This window comes from Zea mays, chromosome 7 (genome assembly GCF_902167145.1).
Source record: "Zea mays cultivar B73 chromosome 7, Zm-B73-REFERENCE-NAM-5.0, whole genome shotgun sequence".
In the NCBI taxonomy this organism is placed as follows: domain Eukaryota; kingdom Viridiplantae; phylum Streptophyta; class Magnoliopsida; order Poales; family Poaceae; genus Zea; species Zea mays.
The window spans coordinates 3020741-3037335 of NC_050102.1; the positions used below are offsets into that span (position 1 = coordinate 3020741).

General features: G+C 52.8%; 3 protein-coding genes across 6 annotated transcripts; 1 reads left to right on the forward strand and 2 right to left on the reverse strand.

Moving 5' to 3' along the window:
- Positions 1 to 235: 235 nt before the first annotated feature.
- LOC100274805 (uncharacterized) lies at positions 236 to 1189 on the forward strand. Its single transcript, NM_001149081.1, has one exon. The coding sequence runs from the start codon at positions 338 to 340 to the stop codon at positions 920 to 922; it is 585 nt and encodes a 194-aa protein (NP_001142553.1). The 5' UTR covers positions 236 to 337; the 3' UTR covers positions 923 to 1189.
- A 4652-nt stretch (positions 1190 to 5841) lies between these two features.
- LOC100216877 (Plastid division protein PDV2) lies at positions 5842 to 9559 on the reverse strand. The gene is made up of 2 exons (NM_001143265.1): positions 9211 to 9559; positions 5842 to 6863 (listed from the first exon to the last, which is right to left on the reverse strand). Exons 1-2 carry the CDS (start codon positions 9463 to 9465, stop codon positions 6150 to 6152), a joined length of 969 nt encoding a protein of 322 aa, NP_001136737.1. The 5' UTR covers positions 9466 to 9559; the 3' UTR covers positions 5842 to 6149.
- A 731-nt stretch (positions 9560 to 10290) lies between these two features.
- Positions 10291 to 15927, reverse strand: LOC100382699 (uncharacterized). 4 transcript variants are annotated; one of them, XM_008653446.4, is made up of 12 exons: positions 15736 to 15927; positions 15453 to 15624; positions 15210 to 15297; positions 14997 to 15077; positions 14613 to 14762; positions 14062 to 14514; positions 13525 to 13979; positions 12214 to 12313; positions 12064 to 12129; positions 11886 to 11975; positions 11577 to 11732; positions 10291 to 10895 (listed from the first exon to the last, which is right to left on the reverse strand). In XM_008653446.4, the coding sequence occupies exons 2-12, from the start codon at positions 15569 to 15571 to the stop codon at positions 10557 to 10559; spliced, it is 2097 nt and encodes a 698-aa protein (XP_008651668.1). In that variant the 5' UTR covers positions 15572 to 15624; positions 15736 to 15927; the 3' UTR covers positions 10291 to 10556. The 4 variants fall into 4 exon arrangements, with proteins under 4 accessions (XP_008651668.1, XP_020396213.1, NP_001168894.1 ...); XM_020540624.3 differs by having other exon boundaries at positions 15723 to 15927; NM_001175423.1 differs by having other exon boundaries at positions 10428 to 10895; positions 15701 to 15861.
- Between the last annotated feature and the right edge of the window lie 668 nt (positions 15928 to 16595).

A 16595-nucleotide genomic window follows, 5' to 3' on the forward strand; every position in this document is an offset into this window, starting at 1 on the left:
CCATTGCCATGGGACCCTGGTTGGTCATCACTGATTTCTAGGCATGCATGCATGCATAATATGACCACCAATGGAGTAAAGGAGCCGGCACCCCAGCCTGTCATGCTCCCTGACCCCTCCCAGTCCTCCGCTAGGCGACAAATTAAATCCTCCCCCTACCCGTCTCCACCAAGTCCACCTCCACTCCACCACGCGCCTATAAATCACCCGCCCCGCCGCCTCCACCGCCATTCTCATCCCCGCCACAACGGCGCCGGCAGCGGCATTAGCAACCTAACCCTCGCCCAACCGACACACTTCAACACACTGTACACCCGACCGGACCCTCCCACCACCCATGGGCCTGTGCGTGTCGCTCGGCGGGACGGCCGGCGCCGAGGCCGCGCGGGCGGCGGCGCCCAGCTGCAAGTGCGGCACGGCGCTGGTGCTCATGCCCAGCGGCGACATGCGGGAGTACCCTTTCCCGGCGACGACGGCCGCGCGCGTGCTGGAGGACGCCTCCGCCGCCGCCGACGGCGGCGATGGCTGGCTCCTGTGCGACGCGGACGGGATGGGCTTCGAGGGCCCGGCCCCGCCGGCGGTGCCCCACGCGGAGCCGCTCCGCGCGGGGCAGCTCTACTTCGTGCTCCCGGCCGCCGCGCGCCGCCGCGGCCTGCGGCGCGAGGAGGTCGCCGCGCTCGCCGTCCGGGCCTCGGCCGCGCTCTCCTCCCGGGCCTCCGCATCCGCCTCCGCCGCGCCGGGAAGGCGGAGGCGCGGCGCCGTCGTCGCGCCCCTCGTCTTCGCGCCACCGCCGGAGGACGAGGAGGAGGAGCGCGAGCAGCAGAAGTCGACGGCCTTGGCGGCGCCACCGGTGCGGCGGCCCGCGCGCCCCGGCAGGCGCCTCGTGCGGTTCGCGTCGGACCTCACCGCGATCCCCGAGTGAGTAGGCGGGTCGGGCTCAGACGGACGGGAACGGATTCGCTGCCATTGAATTGGCTCTGGAACTGGAAGCAGAGGACGAGGACGCCTGGAGTCGGGACGGACAGAGGAAATTCCAGGCAGGCACCGTCAGATTCTCATCGAGGGGAGGCCCTGATCACTGCACGTGCAAGTCATGGACGAAACGTGAATACAAATGTAAAAAATGAATAGCGATGATTCATGGTCTTACCAAGATCGCTCCACAACTCACTTGCGTAGTTGCATGTCGTATCGTCCCTCCCCTCCCGTGTCGCAGTCGCAGCTCGCACCCCAGCCAGAAGCTCTGTGCCGTTTCGTGGAGCAACAAACAGCAAGTGGCTTCCGTTACTGGACGGCCAAACACGGACGGACGAACCCTCTTGGCGATGGCGAAACCGGACACCCTAGGTTTTAGGAGGTCAAATGTCTTGTCTCTCTCGGACCAGCACACGATGCTGGTCACAACAACGTAACCATAGTTCATGTAATCCCGTAAGAAGACTGCAAACTCCACCTAATATAGCGCGTAAGCACCAAGTGATTTGATATATACAAACTTAACTAAATACTAGATCTAGACCTACAGCAAGCACTATAAGCAATGGCCTAACCAACTTAAACACTTCTCAAATCACCTATAATAATTACCAAGGTATTTTTTTTAGCACTTAGGCTGTCCCCCCAACTATTCTATCTTATCCCTTGTATTAAACTTCACTGTGCAAACAGGTCTGTTACGAACGGTATTAGATATATAGAGCTAAGGATGTACCCAGCAATGCGAAAAATGGGATGGTTGCGCGATGCAATTCGTTGCGCAAACGGAGACCGGTTCTAGCAGATCGCGCCAACGGTAGCGCATCCATGAAATATCAGCTCGCTCGCAAATATCAAGGCTTCGGGTGGCACCGCGCATCGCCGAGACATGTCATTTTTCCGCAATGCGGAGAACCTCGCGAATACGCGCGACGCGGAGAGAGCACCTGCATTTTTTGCGCGACCGCATGCGTGCGCCATCTGGTTGCACGCGTGAACAATGCTCATTTCTTACTCAAAATCCGCATGCGCGGCCCTAGTTGCATCCTGCTGGAGGTAACCTGATGTAAATGAGTCTCGACTCACTAAATAGGTTCCTCAACTACTACACCTCTCAAATGGCCGATAAAAAATAAGGTATGTATAGTCCCACACCACATAGCCATTGAAGGCTACACACATTTCCTGCCTAGTCAACAAACATGTCTAGAGTGTACCTCATCGAACACGTCTGGTGCACCCATCAGACACGTCTAGTCAGGGACGGATCTAGCGGTGGGGCGGGCGGGGCTCGAGCCCCCCCTACCGTTTCGGATCCCATGGAGCCCCACTATAGCCTCCCCTAATCTAAAATGTATACAATATAATGTAGAATGAGTTTTTATACTGCAGTAATTTAGTTCGGTCCCTCCTAAACTTTTTTCTGGCTCCGTCCCTGCGTCTAGTGCCTCCACGTCAAGTAGCTTTTAGGTCCTAGTCGTTGTCGGTCATTAGAGACTATTATCTCATATACTATCGGACTCACTTGGTGTCGGGTACCATAATTAGGGGTACCCCCAACGCTTCTAATCATGGCTGGTAAACACCCTCAGACCAACTGACGGGTGCGGTTCAAGCCAAGACTTCGTCTACCCGAGAGACGCGATCTCACTCGAGCCCAGCCTCGGGTTGGAACAGTAGTCCCTGACAAGTTCACGCCTCGCCCAAGGGCCTCCTCAGGCAGCGGGCGCCCCCTCGGCTCTCCCGAAGCCCGGCTCGGGCAGGCTTCGTTGTGAAGCAACCTTGGCCATACCGCCTCACCAACCGACCGCTTCGCAGGCGCATTAAATGCAGGGGATGCCTGACGCCGTGTCCTGTTACACGCGCCTCAGACGGGCAGGCCGAAGTGACCGCAGTCACTTCGCCCCTCTTCTTTACTGTCTGACATGACAGGAAAACAGCACCGCTCGCTCCGCTCCGACTGCCGTGTCAGCCACCCCGGCAACGACTGACAACAAGTCACGATCAATCACCGAGTTCAGCCTCGAGCGCAACAGGAAGCTCCGCCTCGCCCGACCTCATGCTCCGGCCTCGGGAGGAGGTCTCCGCCTCGCCCGACCTCAGGCTCCGGCCTCGGGAGGAGGCCTCCGCCTCGCCCGACCCCCGGACTCGGCCTCGACCCCGGTCTCGGAAGGAATCGCGTCCTCGCCCGACCCCGACGTCGGCCTCAAGAGAAGTCTCCGCCTCGGCCGACCCTGGGCTCGGAATGACCGCGCTAATATGGGATGCATCATTTCCCTATTCCTAGCCTGCTCAGGCTACAAGGAACAAGACAGGCGTCCCATCTGGCTTACCCCGGCGACGGGTAATGATGGTGCCTCGCGTGCACCATGACGCCGGTGGCTCTCAGCCCCTTACGACAACAAGGAGACGTCAGCAGGATCCTCACCGCGCTGCCAGCTGTGCTCCTACAGGACTCAGGCGCTCCTCCGGCGGCCACGCCATCACATGTACAGGGCCCAAGCTCTCCCCCAACGGCCACGTTGGCATGTACACAGGGCTTAGGCACTCCACTGTCGGACACGTTAGCGCATAGCAACGCCCCCCGTTGTACGTTTGGATCCTCTCCTTGCCTCTATAAAAGGGATGTCCAAGGCCACCATGAGGGGGGTTCACGCGAGGGAAGCGGCGGACGAGCTCTGTGTCCCTCTCTCCCTCACGCGACGCGCTTGTAACCCCTACTGCGAGCGGCACCCCTGGTGCAGGATAATACAAGGCTTGTCCCACCTCTTGTGTTCCATCCCGCGCCAACTCATCTGGGCAGGGACACGCAGCGACAATTCACTCGTCGGTCCAGGAACCCCCCGGATCCGAAACGCCGACACTTGGTGCCTTCTAGTGTTCTCCAACTTACATGTGCGGGCGTAGTCGCATCCTGATGGAGGTAGCCTAATGTAAATGAGTCTTGATTTACTAGATAGGTTCCTCAACTACTACACCTCTCAAATGGCCGATATAAATAAGGTATGTATAGTCCCACACCACATAGCCATTGAAGGCTACACACATTTCCTGCCTAGTCACCAAACATGTCTAGAGTGTACCTCATCGAACACGTCTGGTGCACCCATCAGACAGGTCTAGTGCGTCCATGTCAAGTAGCCTTTTGGTCCTAGTCGTTGTCGGTCATTAGAGACTATTATCTCATATACTATTGGACTAACTCGATGCCTTCTAGTGTTCTCCAACTTACACTACAACCTCTCTGAGTATCCTATCTAGTGCAGCATCCGATGCATCATAGGACATGTCTAGTGTCTGGTATGTGGTGCACACCTATCTCTCTAGCGCATCATTGACTCTATGAATTATTGCATTTTCATAAGCAATGGAGAAAAAAAACTAGATCTATCGATACCACATTTGTATGTCTTTGAGCAAGGTTAATAATATACAAGGTCACATATAATCAACTAAAAGCCTTATAGTATACTCTCTCTATTCCAATATATAAGGTGTAACCACATCTGACTTAAAGAACACGAAATGTATTTAGTTTTTTTCTATACTGTTGCATCGATGTATACATGTTTAGAAGAACACGCCTTATGTCATGGGCTAATAAAAAAAAGTCGTTACACCTTATATACTATGGCGGAGGGAGTATATATATTTAATATTTGGTCTATTTCTTTTTTTTTCACAAACTATCTTGGACTCTGAGCAACCCACTTTCAGTCGGCTATCAGTGAGCAGTCCATTTCCATTCTCTCTAGTTCTCTTGTTATCATTTCGTTATAAATGTAACGTAACATCTCTTAGACTATCTCGCGTTCTCTATCACACTCCTTATTTTAAACTCCACTATATAAATAATATAGTATATATTGTAAAATACTAATGTTTTGCACCTGCCGTCATAGATATATTGTAGTTTCAAAAGGCAAGCCCAACATGGGAAAAAAAGGCATTCGTGGGCTCTCGCTTTTGGTCTACACCCACCTGGCCCCGGTAATCAGTCACACGTGCGTGCACGCGAACGGTGGACGCGGCGGAGGCACACGGACGGACAGCACAAGTATATAGGCACCGCAGCTGCTCGCTCTAGACCCCGGACCGCCAAGTAGTGAAGTCGGGCAGGCGTTGGTGGTGGCACGAGTCCCTAGCCAACTCCATCGCCGTCCATGCATGCCACGCAATGGCAATGCAGGCGGCGGACAGATGCCGATGCCGATGCTACAGCTGTACTAGTGTATGTAGAGCGCGGCGCGGCGAGCAGACACCGCGCGCTACTTCATCTGCACACGCATGCGCGTGCGCCACCGCTAGCTGGAAAGAACAAGAGCGCAAAGAGGCCTCTGTTCGCCGTGTGCGCCAACCGTATCGTTGCGCTTTGCTGTTGCTGTGCTACGGTGGCACGGGTCTCGAGTCAAGCATGTCAACTGGATGGGAATAGGGATGGCCTTTCACCTGTGTGTGCTGCTGCCGCAAAAGTGTGCAAGCTGCAAGAGACCATGCGTTGCGATTGGCGGCCGAGCTACATGTTTACGAACTACTACTAGTAGTAGTACTCATCAGAAAGTCAAGAGTAGTAGGATGCGGCGCGGCGAACGGACGGCGCAGCATCCTGCCCGGACGCGGCTCGGCTATGGTCATCTTCTTCTATCTATCACCATTCATCACTGCCAGTACAACGCTGGCGCTGAATACTGCTGGACAAGGAAGGCAAATCGAATCAGGGCACGGGCACGGGCACGGCCAGCCTACTGCTGCTCTACCTCGTGGTTCGCATACCTAGGACTTGAGACCCAGCCTGGACCTGAATGCCGAGTACTACTACTAACCATGGGCCCAGCAGAAGCAGAGTAAACAACACGGGGGAATTTTCAATGGTACAGTGATTGGCTCATATAGTGCCAGACATGCCGGATAATAGAAGAGCTCACTGCTCACCACAACGCCAGTGTGAGAGCACAAGGGTTTATTCTTCTCCATGATACATAGCCTCAACATCTCCAGGCTGCCCAATGCTCAGCACCAAACGCAGAATTAACAAACAAAGCTCCCAGCAACACGTTCTACAAAGAACCGTTCCCCAGCAGCTACTAAGCAACTCCCGCACCACATAGATAGAGCTACACCCTACTACTACTATTCACACACACAGGCGCGGGCGCAGCGGGGGAGAGTGGGCTTCAGCCTAAACCGTACCTCGAACTCGGCGGTGCCAGGACGGCGTCGAACGGCACCTCCACCCTTTCCTTCACGACACAACGCGCCCTGCCGTTCTCGACCACCATCGCTTTGCCGGGAGGGCACCGCAGAGGAGCGCGCCGCTCATCTCCGCCGCCCGCCGCCACCGCCTGCTTACCACCACCGCCACCGAACAGACCCGCAATGTCCAGCCTGGCGCCGCCGTTCCTCCACGTCACGGACTCGTATCCAGCGGCCTTCATGACACAGACGGCGCCCACCACCATGACCGCCGTTTTAGCCACCCATCCCATGAAGGCTCCGATGCCTCCTCCTCCTCCTCCTCCCCCTCCGCCTCCCGAGCCGCGTTTCGAGGCCCTGGTATCTCTGCTCTCACGCCCGTTCCTTCTCGCGTCGTCCTGCGCAGTCCCGTCGTCCTCGGAGTCTGGTTGAGTGTGCAGGCGCTTGGGCTTGGACATGTAGCTCAGAGGGTACAGGTCGTCGAGCGCGAACGAGTTGGTGACATGGTCCGAGTAAGGAGGCAGGACGAGGCTGTCGTCGCGCTCTATTCTCTCGCCAGCGAAGGCGGCAGCCTCGTGGATCACCTCGCAGTCCTGCCCTTTGTACTCTCTGAGCTTGGCAAGCAGGGACCTCCGGCTTCGGTCGATCTGGCTCAAGATGGTTTCCCGTTCGTATCTTTGTTGGTGCTGGAGATCCTGGCAGCGGCGTTTGTTAAGGTGTTAGCAGGTAGATGATGATTTTGAAACAGTCTCAACACAAGCATTGAATCAATAATCCACGCAATCATTAACAGTAACAGGAAACAACACACCCTCAACTACCACAGCCAGTAAGTAGCTCACCGGTGTGAGGTCACCAAAAGAAACCCACTGTCGGTGCGATAAACATAACATAACATAGCAAAATAAATGTGATGTGTTATAAATCTCATATAAACAATTGACTAACAAGCAACACTAGCAATGAAAGCCCGCGTTACAATGTTTATGCCCCTTTCTGCACATCATGCCCAAATTTCTGGCAAGAATGTTATCATCGTTAAGAAAAAAATCGAACCAGTATTTGTGAACGACAGGAGCTCAATGGATCCAATTACTCGCAAAAGACTGGGCAGAACATCCCTGAATGCCTAAATCTTTAATGCAAGTAATAAACGATAGATTTAGTCGCCAAGTGACAACAATCCCCTATCAGCAAGGGTCACCAAACCGGTTGATTAATCTGGCTAGCAGGCCGGCTAACCGGTAATCGGCACCGGGCGGTAATGCCAACACACCAGTTTTGGCTTTTGAATTTGGTAGAATTTATATATTTTGAAAACTTTTGATGCCATTTTTTGTATAAATACTATGGAATATTTGAATACTTTCTTCTGAAACCAAATTTCAAAATACACAACGGATTTCAAACTAAAAATCATGGAAGTTTTCGGGAAAAGAAAAAAAAAGAAAACCCGATATATTGGCTAGGATTACTGATTAGCCGCTCCCCAAAGATGATAAATCGATGTGTATGACTGATTAGCCGGCAGCCGAGTAGGGGCTAGGGTTTGGGGGGGGGGTTCTACTTTTCACTAGAAATCTTTTCAAATTACCAATGCTACATGCAATATGGGATAAAATACTTGTAATAATAGATAACTAGAACATTAGGTGCCATTCGGGCGCCCTATAATGATTTGAAGAAAAAGCTTTTGTCCTCACTAGATAGTCATAGTTATAAAAAATATTAAACAGTAATACTAAGATCTAACAAAAAAATGGTTCTTAAAGCCATTGTCATCAACCTAACTGCCCCTCAACCTAGATGTAACAAAACTTGATATGAAAGCTTGCTACGATGTGTGTGTGTGTGTGTCTGTGTGCGTGCAGCGTGCGTGCGTGTGCGTGCGTGCCGCGTGCGTGCGTGTGTGTGTTAGAGGCGGAAGGTTTATTGTATCTTCAATGTTATGTGTGAACTATAAAAGTGAGACATGTAATATATTTGAACCATGCCGTGTCATGTAATGCATTTGGACCACTAATTAAATGTTGTTATTGAACTTTTGATAACTATTTGAATACTTTCTGCTGAAACCAAATTTCAAAATACGCAATGGATTTCAAACTAAAAATAATCAAAGTTTCGGAAAAAAAAAACTGCTATATGGGCTGGATGGAACGAAGGCCCAACCGGCTAATCGGTTAAGATTGTTGATTAACCGCTCACCAAAACCGATAAATCGATGTGTGGGACTGATTAGTCGGCGGTCGAACAGGAGCTAGGGTTAGGGGGATTTTTTTTCTCTTTTCACTTGAAATCTTTTTAAATTACCACGGGTAAATGTTGTTATTGGACTTGTGATAACATTTGGGGCATTTTTTTGTTCAATTGTTGAGACCTAAACATGTTTTTATTTGCAAAAACAAGAGATTATGTTTTACCTGATGTGCTGTCGGTTTATCAGTTCTGGAACCGATTAATTGGTCATATCAGCCAATAAATCGATGTCAAATCGAGCGGATTCAATAAATGGTTTGAATTTGGATTTGGCCGGTTTTTACCGGTTTATGCCGATAAATCACGATTAATCGCTAATCGGTCCTGGTCGGTTTTTGAAGCCCCACCGATTTGGTGAACCCTGCCTACCAGTGGTAGGCACGGCAGGCAATTTCCCTCAGAAAAAAAAATGCATGCTCATGATCAACTCAAATTGGAGCAAATTTCACAGCTCGATACAGCTAGCAATGGAAATGTTTAGATAACTGCATGCCAACTCCTATCTGCTACTAGTAATGGCAGGCAATTTACATGCCTAAAAAACAGACTCATGAACTGGAGCAAACTGAAACATCCTATGAGCCAGCACACGGTTAGTCCACTAATGCCCTGCACCTGCATTTAGTATGCTCTTATCACTATGCCCTGTTTCGGTAGCATTAATTCATGATCAAAATATATTAGTTTCCAAATCCAAGCAGAAAAGGCACCAACAGATCGACCACGAGCTACTATAAAAAAATCCGTGAAAGCAAGGACTGGGTGGTTAGACAATCCACAGACCTGAAGGGCGGCGAGCTGCCGCTCGAGCGACTCGAGCGCGTCGCTGATGCCGACAAGGCTCTCCACCTCCTCCTCCTCATCCTCCTCTTCCTCGGCTCCCTCCTCATCGCCCTCCGCCGCGTCCAACCGCTTCGCTGCCTCCTCATCGTCCCGCCGCGGACCCGGCGCCCCCGCCGCGGCAGCGGCGCAGGCCGATATCCTGGTGCGGAGGTCCGAGGCGCGGGCGAGGACCAGGCCAATCTCCTCCCCGTCCATCTCCGCCGCCGCCGCCACCTCCGCGCTCCCCCGGCTGGGGTTGGTAAAAACAAAACCCTAGGAAAACCCCAGGCGCGCGACAGCGACGCGTGCGCTGTGGTGGTGGGTGGCCAACGCCGGCTTCGTCGCGGGGTGCACGCGGCCAGCTAGTGCCGTGTTCGTGGCTGTGGAGACGTCGAGGGCCGAGGCCGAGGCCGAGGCGTATCCGCTGCCGGTGGGGCCCACCGCCAGCGTTTGCTGTGTGCACCCGCGTTCTATGGGCTTGGGCCTGTTAACTATTGTAAGAGAAATTGGGCTGGCTGACTGACTTTTTTTTCTTTTGCACGGTGGCTCAATGCTGCCTGAGTAGCTTAGTGCCTGTCTTTTAATAATGTCTTTGTAGTAAGCTAGTTAGAGCTCTAACAAGATGCCTCAAAATAGTACTAAAGAATTAAAATACTATATTATTTAAAGTGTTTAGGACTACAAAACAAAATCCTAAATCATATATTTTAGAAAATAAATTGTATTATTAGAAAAAAAGGTCAAAGACAATATAGAAAACACGAACAGGTAACTAATCCGGGTTATAGTATATTTGGGACATGCAATTGTCTACCCTGTAATAATTTTTTGTATAAAGATATAAAATCAGGTATTGTTGAAGTATTTTGTAGAGTTGAGTCGTATATTTTAAGACATATTATTGATTTAAGGTACTGTTGCAGATGATCTTATGTGTGTTTTCTTTTGAGGAAAATGTGGTTAGGGTATGCTTGTTAGAGTTTCATTCCTTGATTCCTTGCTCCAGCCATTTGATCATCTCGTGAAATTACTTTTGTGGTGTACAATGCAATAATACAAACTTAGTTTATCTCTTTCATTTGTTGCTATATCTACAAGCTAAGCTCGATGTGTCATCTGTTTACAGCACACACACACGCAAATTAAGATGAAGAATGCCCGTGCCTAATGGACCATGTGCAATCATCATCATTATCATTAATCTAGAACCAAAATCTATCAAGTCATCCACACCCCACCACAACTACCAATCTTTCAACTAGTCACCGTACGAGGAATCATCTTCACGACGTACGTGCAGCTTATAGCTAGCTGAGGCTGAGGTGCGGGAAGGCGAGGTCCCTGGCCAACAGGTACCGGAAGCTCCGCCGGTGGGGCACCCACTCGACGACTGCCTTCGCGGCACCGGGCCCGTCTCCGCGGCGGCGGCATCGCTGCACCGCCGTCCGCAGCGTCTCCGGGAGGCACCGCTGCACGGCGTCGAGGAGGCGGTCCGCGGTGAGGCCGGCGTCCCGGGCGTAGGCGTCCAGCAGCCTGGGCAGCAGCACCCGGCGGTCGTCCTTCCGCACCCCCGCCGTGGCCCGGACGTACTCCTCCCGCGCCGCCTCCAGCTGCTGCGCCAGCCGCTTCGGGAAGTACACCCGTACCTGCACGCCACACGGACACACACACACAGCAGCGCAGGCATGAGCAATGAGCATCCTTCATTCCTGCTGTCGATCGAGACAGTGCGGGCTGGATCCGCCGCGCCGCCGGCGACGACTGGCGGGCGGACTGATCGACTCTGAACTGAACAACAGACAGTATATAATGATCATGATGCGCCGTCCGTCGAGTGCTTGGATTGGATCGATGACCAACAGCGTGGTATACGTAACAGACATATACCAAGGATACAAAAGTATAGGTGCTTTGCAAAAGCTCCTTTCATCATCATTGTGTTCGTACGTACATCCATCGATCCATCCGTCCAATCCATGCGACAGGCGACTGGTTTCCAGTGCGTCATGCAGCAGCTTCTACCACTTTCAGAAACATCTGGACATGACTACTCCATCTCCATGCATGCACTAGACTAGGTGATCGAGCTCAATCATGTCTGAGAGAGTTCCTAGGAACCAACAACACTGCCCAGCCATGGTTTCAAGGCTTTATGTTCTGTCAGCCATCTGTGCCCACTTTAATCTCTTTGCGTATAAAAACGTAGACACGCGGAGCTTTTGCGTGTTTGCATTGCACTTGCACCCAAAAAAGAAGAAGAAGAAGAAGAAAAGAGAGACAGGATCGCCGAAAGGGGTAGGGGCGTGCTGGTTGGTTGGTTTTCTCACCGCGGGATCGGAGTGGCTCCCGGAGCAGAGCGCAAAACGCAGAAGGGGCTCCGGCTGGCGGACGGCGAAGGCTCGCCACTCCTCGCCCCCGGCTCTGCTCGCCCGCCGGCTCGCCTTCGTCGTCGTCCTCGGGTAGCGCAGCAAAGCCCGCAGCCACTGCGCGCGCGATCGATGCACCGACCAACAAAAGCGACGGGTTAGCATAGCAACGCATTTTCGTGCTCCTCGCTGCGCACACGCACGTTCTTTGACCCCCAATGATGGTGTGGAGGATGCATGCGATGGTGGTGGATGGAGGAGGGCACTTACATGCCCGGAGGAGCAGTGCGCCGTGCACCCGAGAACCAGCCCCTGGATGGCCGCCGCGTTGATGGCGCGCCCCGCGATCTTGCACTCCGCCTGCACGGGAGTACCTGTGTCAGCCATTGTTGCCGGCCAGCTGCTGTTCATGACTCATCAGGAGGAACTGTACGTGGTTCGGCTTTACCTTGACAAGCAGTGATGTCGTCGTCTTCAGCTGGTTCTGCTGCGGGACTCCATACTTGAGGTACGCCTACGTGGTGGATCGATCATCAGCATCATTCAGTTGCAGAAACGGTCGAGCTCCATAGATGAAAATGAAGGTCGAGAACGTTACATGCATGACCAGCGCGTTGTGGACGTTGATCCAGAACGCGAGCTTCTCCCCGCCCGTCATCCGCCTCAGATCCACCGTCTCCAGCCGGTAGAGAATCAGCCTGAAAGAAAAAGAACCGCATCGCACATGCACCGATGGTCCATGAATGTCGTCGTCATGCACATGCACTACACGCCATGCATGCCTTGCCATGCCACCACTGGCCTGAAGCTCTGAGCACTGCAGCAGCATGCGATGCGACGAACAAGAACAACCGATGGTATGGTAACTAGTACAAAAAGGCTCAAAGCCTGCGGGGACGATATATTTTTACAGGCGGTTTCGGTTATCCACCGACTGTGTTATTTCTAGTGGCGGTTCCTTAAGAAAACCGCCACTAGAAATCGTATTTCTACTGGCGGTTCCTTAAGAAAACCGCCAGTAGAAATCCATGATTTGTAGTGGCGGTTTTCTTAAGGAACCGCCACTAGAAATCGTATTTCTAGTGGCGGTTTTCTTAAGAAACCGCCACTAGAAATCATTTTTATCCTTAATTTTTCGAGTTTTTCAAACGGCCTCGTATGACAAAACCACCAAAATAAAAGTTGTAGATCTCTAAAAGTTATGAAACTTTGTAGTTGACAACTTTTTTATTTGAACTCATTTCAGTTCTCAAAAATTGAATCTAAGTATGTCAAATTTAAAATTCAAATTTTGCAAACTACCTCGGATGAAAAAAGTGTCAAAATAAAAGTTGTAGAACTTCAAAAGTTATTTATCTTTGTAGTTGACAACTTTTTTATTTGAATTCGTTTAGGGTCTCAAATAAGCAATTTACACTCAAATGGTTGTAATATGTGGAGAAAACAACTACAAACTAGACACAAGACATGTCATAGACGGAGTGGTAGGGGAGGGTACGCGCGAGGGTGAGGTCGACGGTTCGAATACTAACAACCGCGTAGCGCGCGAATTTTGCGCGAAAAATGCCGCGACTTGCGCGAGCGGGTGGGGTGGGCCTAATAAAAATAAATTTTTTAACTATTTTTAAAATATGTTTTATGTTTCCTGGAAACGATTTGCACTGGCGGTTTATTACGTCGACCGCCAGTGAAAATCGATTTTCACTGGCGGTTTTATTACGCCGACCGCCAGTGAAAATCGATTTTCACTGGCGGTCCTCAGTTACCCGCCTGTACAAATGATGATTTCTACTGGCCCCTAGCACTGACGGTTACGAAAAACGCCACTATAAATAGGTTTACAACCGCCACTATAGAACTTCTCTGTACTAGTGTATGGTATGGGTAATGGGTATGGCGCGTGACTCACTTGTACGTCTGGAGCAGGTCCTCGGCCTCCCTGAGCCTGGGGCGGTCGCGGGAGATCGCCGGCACCTCGACCATGGCGCTGTAGGGCCCGCTGAACAACTCCTTGACCCCCTCGACGCGGAACGGGTTGATGACTAGCCGGGCGGCGTCTCTCCTGCCGCAGTGGTAGCTGCTGCTGCTGGTCGGGCTCCACGTGTTGTTGTCGCCGCCGCCGAGGCACTGTGTTGGGGAGACCGCGCTCGCCGCCGAGGACAGCGACGCCGACGCCGACGACGCCGACGGGCGGTGGCGCGCCAGCAGCGGCGGGTCGGCCAGCCTGCAGTACACCCCGGCCATGCAACGCACCATCTCCTCCGACAGGTTGCTGGGGGTCTCCGGGATGTGGTCCGCCACGCTCGTGCCGAGGTAGTCCGCCAGGCTCACCACTCCTCCTGACGGCGCCGTCGTCTCGCCTTGCTGTGTCATGTGGCCGATAAATAATCAGCACGGTCACAAAAGATTAAAAATTTTGAATTTGAGACTCGCGGCGGTCATTCACCTCCAGGAAGGAGAAGGGCTGGGAGTGGCAGGACCGCAGCGCCCGCGCGAGGCTGTCCTCCGTGGGCGATATCCTGGACGACGTCGACGACGACGACGACCACGCGCCTCGGAACGACAGCGCCGACTGGCTCCGGAGGCCGGCCGGGTCCGAGTCCGCGGCCGTCCTCCGGGGGCACGTCGACGACGGCGAGCAGTCGTCGGCCGTGCCGCCGTTCCTCCTCCCGTTGCCGCCGCCTCCCCTGATCACGGGGGCCCTCGCCCTGGGCGTCTCGTCGTCGGGCCGTGAGCTCACCGACAGCTTGCGCGCCGCGTCCCGGCGATCGTCTGAAGGCGGCAGCGCGGTGGTGGTGGTGGGTGCTTGCTGCTGCTCGAATGCTTTCCGGTAGAGTGCCAGCAGGTAGTGCTCCAAGTGCTTGATCTCCAGCTCCAGTGTCGCAACCTCCCTTATCAGCTAAGTAGGCGGACAAAGGAACGAGCAAGCTGAGCTGAGCTGAGCTGATTGATATGATTAAGCGAGAGTGGTGATTAGGTGAAGGAAGAAGGAGGCACCTTTAGCGCTGGGCTCTCGTTCTGGAGAGTGAGTGGACGTGGACCAGCGCCGTCGTCGTCGGGCTCAGGCTCAGGCTCAGGCCCCAGCGCTTTCTCCAGTGCGCCGCGCACCACCTGCTGATCCCTGAGGCGCGTCTCCAGCTGCTGAATCTGCACGTTGGTGTGCGTGCGTGCGGTGCGCACCATCACCGCCATGTCATGTCAGTCCGAGAAGCAGAGAAAAAGGAACGACGATCTTTCGAGGAGAGAAAACAAAAAACAGAGCAGCAAACTACTCGGGGCTTCAGACTATCAGTCCAGTTAGTTCATCGCGTTGTCTAAGAACAAAAACAGAGGGAGGATCGGTGAAGAACAACAGCAAGCAGCAGGTTTCCAGGCCCTTGCCTCTTTCCTCAGGGAGTTGTGTGCCTCGCTCCTCCTCCTGCGCCGCTGAACTTCCGTCTCGGCCTCGCGTTTCTGCTCTTGCTGGGACAAAAAAAAATAAACTAAAAACAATCACGGGAAAAGGCAAAACAATCCTCAGATTTGCACAAAAGGTTCAGATGTGCAGGAGAGACAAGAGACATAGTAGTGGACGGAAAGCCAAGAACTCGGTACCAGCTTGGTCTGTCTGGACGCCTTCTGCGGAGAACGCGGCGCGGCCCTGGCATCTCTGTCGTCGTCGTCGTCGTCCAAACCGGCACCGCTGCCGCCGCCACGCAGAGCCAGGCCAACAAGAGAAGAGTTTTCCTCGATCGTTAGGTGAGCATCGCGAGAAGGTAGCGAGGCGAGAAGGAAGAAATCTGCAGAGCGGCGCCGGCGAGCCCGTGTCCGTGCACTGCCCGACCAACCAATACCAACCTCTTGGAGCGCCTCTGCCTCTGCCTCTGCCTCGCTGGAGGAGGAGGAGGACTGGAGGCCTTCGCTGCTCTGATGAAAGCAGCAGTGTGGTGGCCTCCTCTCCTCTCTAGCGCCGCCATTTCTCTTCTTCTCTCCAGACACCGACCTTGCGAATGAATGAAACTGACTGGAACTGGAAAGAAAAAACGCAGAACGGATCAAGAAACCAGGTGCATGCAATGCAAAGATAGCAGGGGTGGTTGCGGAACCTCGGAGAAAACGAGCTCACACAATTTTGCTGGACCTGCTGAATGGCTCAAGGCTCAAGCAGAGGAGGACGGGGAGAGACAGGAGTGGGAAGGAGGAGGGGGAGAGAGCAGGAGGGCAGAATGGTGCGTGCGTGCCTTCAGAAGGCAGAAGACGCACAAACACACACTAGGCGCCAGCAAGCCCTGTCTGCACTGCAGCCTGTAATGTGTATATAACTATATACCCACCAGCAGCAGCAGGCAGCAGCCAATGTGGCATGGCATCTACCGCCACCAAACCAACTAGGCAACCTACTACTACTAGTCTACTACTACTCCCCAGGGTCAAAGACCCAACATTTTCCCAAGACGAGGAAGGGAAACTGGGAAAGCCTCTCCTCTTTAGCTTCACCTCCATCTGCAGAAAAAAAACAGCATGCCATCCTGGTGCGCTCCTCCTACTACCTGCAGCTGCAAAAAAAAAAGACATTATTGACCACGACAACTCATGTAAAGAGAACAATTTTGCCAAAAGACAGCTTAGCTTTTTGCCTTGGTTCTTTTTTTATCGTATCCTTGTTCTTGTTGTGAGCAGCAGTAGTAGTAGTATGTTACTACAGTACAGTACAGTAGTGCTCCGTATGTCACTGCAGTTTACTACTGCCGCTGCGACTTTTGAACCGAGCTGATGAGGCAGGCCGGCCAGAGGAATTTATTGTTCGTGCCTTGGCTCTAGTTCTTGAATGGATCTGATGCAGCGGCTATATGGAACGGAGAGCTGCTTGGTTGGTTGGTTTTTTGTCGGGTTTCTCTTTAATTTCCTCTCTCGCTCTCACCGATTGTTTCAATAGTGGTTTCAGGTACAGTCAGTCTGGGACACGGGTCGGAGATTGCAGCAACAGATTAGATTACTGCA

Excerpts from the sequence above, each read along its gene's own strand:
- LOC100274805 (NM_001149081.1), top strand. The coding sequence starts at position 338 with ATGGGCCTGTGCGTGTCGCTCGGCGGGACGGCCGGCGCCGAGGCCGCG.
- LOC100216877 (NM_001143265.1), bottom strand. The coding sequence starts at position 9,465 with ATGGACGGGGAGGAGATTGGCCTGGTCCTCGCCCGCGCCTCGGACCTC. Across the intron at positions 6,864-9,210 it reads GGCAGCTCGCCGCCCTTCAG|GATCTCCAGCACCAACAAAG; the intron begins GTCTGTGGATTG and ends CGCCGCTGCCAG.
- LOC100382699 (XM_008653446.4), bottom strand. The coding sequence starts at position 15,571 with ATGGCGGCGCTAGAGAGGAGAGGAGGCCACCACACTGCTGCTTTCATC. Across the intron at positions 14,763-14,996 it reads ACAACTCCCTGAGGAAAGAG|ATTCAGCAGCTGGAGACGCG; the intron begins GCAAGGGCCTGG and ends ACCAACGTGCAG. Across the intron at positions 12,130-12,213 it reads ACAACGCGCTGGTCATGCAT|GCGTACCTCAAGTATGGAGT; the intron begins GTAACGTTCTCG and ends TCCACCACGTAG.